General features: G+C 32.0%; 1 protein-coding gene across 1 annotated transcript in view; it reads left to right on the top strand.

The window, feature by feature from the left end:
* Window positions 1–5,891, top strand: part of LOC111083923 (putative flavin-containing monoamine oxidase AofH) — a gene marked incomplete at its 3' end in the record, with an annotated part of 11,814 nt that overhangs the window by 3,354 nt on the left and 2,569 nt on the right. Inside the window, exons 2-3 of the mRNA XM_022380664.1 lie at window positions 1,741–1,828; window positions 3,885–4,062. Of these exons, the coding sequence (XP_022236372.1) occupies window positions 1,741–1,828; window positions 3,885–4,062 (266 nt within the window). The remainder of the gene's footprint in view (window positions 1–1,740; window positions 1,829–3,884; window positions 4,063–5,891) is intronic.

Below are 5,891 nucleotides of genomic sequence, written 5' to 3' on the forward strand. Positions count from 1 at the left end.
AAATTCAGAAGATTCAAGTAACATGATGTCCATTTACAACAGTGGAACTATGCAACAAATGATTCATAAACAGTTATGAGAGCAAACCTGCAATAAATTATTGCTTCTAAAAATACTAAATTTAACACTTGTGATTTATAACTATCTATATCATAACTCTCATATTAAATTTAACTGACACAGTCATGTGTATCTAACACTGCACTACATGGGGAGATAACATTTATTACAGTAGAATATAATTTAAAGAGGGGAAAGTTATACTTCAGTACAGTCCAAAAGAAACCATTGTACTGAATTGTTTACATGTTTAATTTGTGCTGTTGAGGTTACACAGTTAATTTTGGTGCATTTTGAAAGCGCTAGTCTACCTGCCATGCCGAGAGTATATCTGCTGTGATACTCAAGTACATTCCTCCAGAACAGTGTGTACGATACACAGGTTCCAGGAATGTTAGGGAGATAATGATTTCAAAGATGCACAGCAGAGGAAGTTGAAACAAACGCATCAACTGGCTGCTGAGCTAGAGGGCAACTTGGAAGCAAAATATCCACAGAGGACAAAGAAGAGGGCAAGAATATTGAAATCACACTGTTAAGTCAGGCCAATGTCCTAGTTCATTAAATCAAAATTTGCATAGGTTTCTTATATGAATGATCATTGCTATTAAACATATTCAAGGGAGATAAACCCTCAATTCAATATAACTTTGAAAAGTCTCCCTACCAATCAAAGAGGGCATGACACAGAAACATGGCAAAAACAAGTGTAAACTTTATAGAACATTTGTTGTGATACATAACAGAAGGTTAATACAAGTTTATGACCCTTCTTCATCCAGGTTCAAAGGATGTTGTAACAGTATGAACACAAGTTACCTGATCATGCCTGAGTAAAGACATACATCACTATCCACAAGTCTTGGAAAGATACAATATATTTCCAATCATCACATTCCTTTTTTTTTCAGTTGGAGCAGTTTTAATTTTGGTGGCCACTTCAATTACGGTTATTTTTTTCTACATAATTAGAGGACAGTTTGACCTCATAACGTCATCCGCTAGTGTATAAGAAGTATAGCCTGATGATGCAGTACTGTCAGAGATCATGCTTGCTACTAAGTGTATTATCATCAGGATCGTTGTGCTAGATATCTTTTTTTTTTTAAACAAGTTGATTAATTCAAGCCCTAACTTGCATCATTTTGAATTTGAGGGTACTAATCTTATATGAGTTGTAAGTATATTGTTATTCAAACTGATTCATTAACTGCATTCAGTGAGAGAGTGATGTTGCTAAAATATAATTTGTTTGAGATTTAATTTAACTATAAAATCTTGCTCCTTTATTGTTTGACTTATTTATAATGGTGGCTTTAAAAAAAGGTTATCTTAAAAGTACTAATGAAAAAATTGATAATTTTCTGGTACAAAAATATTTTGTGGATGGAGTAACATGCTGTTCTTGTTATGCCACTTTATGAACTGGATGTGTTAAAAATATGAGGTAAGTGTGAGCTTGGAAGTGTGTTGGATCAGTCACTCAGTTGTCAACACAGCTTTTTTTATCATTAGTTCGTGAAGTCGTTTTCAGTTACCAATTTCTGAGTGAAATGTGTGACACAGAAATCACATTTTTTTTAAAGCAATAGGTATGATTAAAGATCCTTGGCTAACTTTTACAAATAACATATTTTTTGTTGTTATTGTCACTTAGTACATTAAACCTGCTTTCTGTAGATCGTGTTGGGGGGCGTACACTGTCAACGACTTTGAAAACTCTCTCTGGTTGTGACACTTGGGATTTGGGAGGTCAGTGGGTTTCCAGGTAAGGTATATACATACATACAGTAATTTTCATGGTTTTATGTTACAAAATGAGTAAATTCATATTTTGATATATGTCTACCACTAGTAATACACTTTCTACAAATATAGCTTGGCAGACATATACAAGGCCATTAAGATAAAGTATTAAAAAAAAAGAGTTTTGAACAAAGCAATGACAGACATCAGCACCAAGTTAATCATACAAAGACTGGGGGTATATATGCATTTTTTATATATTTTAAATTGGAATTAATTAGAATGTTAGTAAAATTTTCAAATTTTATAACTGTTTACAAATAATTTTTGTCAAAGGAGAACTGCATCCAAAACTAGAACCTGTTATCACTAATAATAATTTCCATATCTCCCAGTTTTTGTTTCATCTCTCAAACAGACCATCCATTGGAAGGTTTTTTAAATCCTTAACAGTGTAGAATATGTAGATCAAATTGTTGCTAGGTTTTTTGTATTATTAAAGAGATTTTTTGATAATCCAAAGATAGATACTCAAAATTGTTAATGAACTGGATTTGTATTTAAAACTGCAAATAACAAAAGGGGGGGGGGGAGGATACCCAACAAAAACACACCCAGATATTTACCTTTGAACTTTGTGTTAATCTCAACTCTCAAGTAGGGCTAGCTATGTGAAAACTAGTTAATGTTAGTTGTATCTTAAAATATGAATTTCATTCACTATAAATATAGTATGTAAGTACTTCAGTTATTTGGACTTGGTAAAAATGGAACATCTTTAGTGTTCATTTTTAGAAAGAATGCACTTTTGCATGAGGAGAACTAATATTAATGTTGGAAGAAAAAGAGGAGGAATTAGATTTAAATATTGATAAATGAGGTAACATTTTGGTTGAGTCTGTGATTGTACTGGAAACTAAAAAGTGATATAACTGATATTATTTATAGACATATTTTACTTGACAGTAAAAACTTGAAGGAACCTTCCATGAGACTTTGACAAGGTCTTTGAATACAGTGTTCAGGTTTGGTTTCTTTACTGCAGGAAACATATTGACAGGCTATTAAATGTTGCCTGTTATTATTGAGAAGAATAACTAAAGCTGTGGAATAATATATGTAATAAATTAGTCATTACAAGGAATTAAATGTTTGTAGGATAGATATAATGGTGTACTTTACACTTGTTGTTTTTTCATGGCTGTGATACATAATAATCTTTAATTTTAATGTACAATCATGAATACCTGATCAAATAGAGAGGCACTCAGTTGAGTGAATACCTCCGCCACCCAGTGTTGATCATATTTGGCTCCAAAAAATGCGTCCATATGTCTGTCATTATTAATGAACATGGACCATTTTTGGCAGGACAATGGGGAATAATAATTCTACATATGTCCACCAAGATTCATCAAAATCCAGTCATTTTTGACTCAGTTATAGAACAAACAGTGTGTGAAAAATTGGTCCCCATTTTAACAGATGGGGATTTTTAAAATTTTCTTCACCTTGTTGTGACATTGACATTTGACTTGACCTTGACCCAAATAAAACTAATCACTTTTAAGTTGGGTCATAGTCCAAATGTATACCAACCTTTGTGTAATTCCATTCAGACATTTTTGAGAAATCTTGCTGACAAACACACACACACACACACACAGGGGTGAAAACATAACCTCTGTCCACATTTGATAATGGAGATAACTAGTCATTTCATGGAACTGAAATTTCTTAAACTCTCTGTGAAGACATTAAATTAGTTTAAAACAAAGCTTTCCTCCATCTGGATTGGGTGATACTTGAATGACAGGAAGAAATTGTGGACTCATCAAGTATTGAATTTATGGTTTGTATTCATTCATTTTTATTTATTTACTGGTACAGGAATATATTAATAAGCATTTGAAACATGTTTAATTTGTAATTAGAATATTATGTGTTTCAAATGGTTTTATTCAGTAACAGAGGCTCATTTGCTTATGAAGATATTGGCTAATTTATTAATAGTGACATTGAAATAAGTAAAGTAGCTTTTTCTCTCTCTAATATAAGCATTTTGTTTTGTTGTACAGCACACAAAATAATATCATGACCCTGATCAAGGAATTAGGCTTAGAGACTTACCCACAATTTGTCCAAGGTACTAAGATGCTACAACATGGCAAGAGAGGAAAGATAGGAACGTACCAAGGAGCTATTCCAAGGTTATCACTTCTACCCCTATTGGAGATTCATTTCTTTACAGACAAGGTGTTAACATATGCTTTTCTCAGATTTAATATACATGTTATTTGAAGGAACATTGCAACTGGCCTTGTTATTTTGTGAAATTTGCATATTAATTCACTAGCATATGCTTTCTTGTAGTTTATAAAAAATGGAAAAAGTATTCAAAAATAGACATTTCCATTGCTCTGAAAAATGTTTTAAATATGGGTTCCAATTTATAAACAAATTATATTTTAATATGGGTGAATGTATATTGAAATATTAGTTCAAAATTGTATGTTAATTATGTAATCAAGGATATATTCTTAATTCAATGATTACTGTTTTTGAACACTTTAGGAATGACCTGAACTTCTGATCACACTCTATACTGTGTTGTGGTATAACCAATGCATTCCACATTTAATTATATGTTATGTTACTGCCTGACTTTAGTACCTACAGTGGTAAATTATATAGACTGTGGTTTCACATTTCTGTGAGTTATGTTTACCATAGTTGTACTGTTGCTTAAGTCACAGTGAATTATGTTTACCATAGTTTTACTGTTGTTAATAACAAAGCATGTTATGTATACCATAGTTTTACTGTTGCATACACCACAGTGAGTTATGTATGCAAGTTTTACTGTTGCCTACAACACAATGAGTTATGTATACCATAGTTTTACTGTTGCCTACACCACAATGAGTTATGTATACAATAATTCTACTGTTGCTTACCCTATAGTGAGTTATGTATACCATAGTTTTGCTGTTGCTTATTTCACAGTGAATTATGTATACTACAGTTTTACTGTTGTTTATAACAAAGTATGTTATGTATACCATAGTTTTACTGTTGCATACACTACAATGAATTATGTATACGATTGTTTTATTGTTGCCTACACCACAGTGAGTTATGTGTACAATAGTTTTATTGTTGCCTATACCATAGATGTACTGTTAGTTACATTATGGTGAGTTGTGTGTACCATAGTTTTATTGTTGCCTATACCATAGATGTACTGTTAGTTACATTATGGTGAGTTGTGTGTACCATAGTTGTACTGTTAATTACATTATGGTGAGTCGTGTATACCATGGTTGTACTGTTAATTACATTATGGTGAGTTGTGTATACCATAGTAAGTTGTACTGTTAATTAAATTATGGTTAGTCATGTGTACCATAGTTGTACTGTTAATTACATTATGGTGAGTCATGTGTACCATAGTTGTACTGTTAATTACATTATGGTGAGTCATGTGTACCATAGTTGTACTGTTAATTACATTATAGTGAGTCATGTGTACCATAGTTGTACTGTTAATTACATTATGGTGAGTCATGTATACCATAGTTGTACTGTTAATTACATTATGGTGATTTGTGTGTACCATAGTTGTACTGTTAATTACGTTATGGTGATTTGTGTGTACCATAGTTGTACTGTTAATTACATTATGGTGAGTCGTGTGTACCATAGTTGTACTGTTAATTACATTATGATGATTTGTGTGTACCATAGTTGTACTGTTAATTACATTATGGTGAGTCGTGTGTACCATAGTTGTACTGTTAATTACATTATGGTGAGTCGTGTGTACCATAGTTGTACTGTTAATTACATTATGGTGAGTCGTGTATACCATAGTTATACTGTTACTTACATCATAAGAGCTGTATATACTATATTGTTTTTCTATGCACCGTAGTGAGCTGTATATACTATATTGTTTTTGTTTTGCACTATAGTGAGCTGTGTATGCTATATTGTTTTTGTTTGCACCGTAGTGAGCTATATATACTATATTGATTTTGTTTTGCACTATAGTGAGCTGTGTATGCTATATTGTTTTTGTTTTG

Source organism: Limulus polyphemus, unplaced genomic scaffold (genome assembly GCF_000517525.1).
Source record: "Limulus polyphemus unplaced genomic scaffold, Limulus_polyphemus-2.1.2 Scaffold12139, whole genome shotgun sequence".
Taxonomy (NCBI): Eukaryota; Metazoa; Arthropoda; class Merostomata; order Xiphosura; family Limulidae; genus Limulus; species Limulus polyphemus.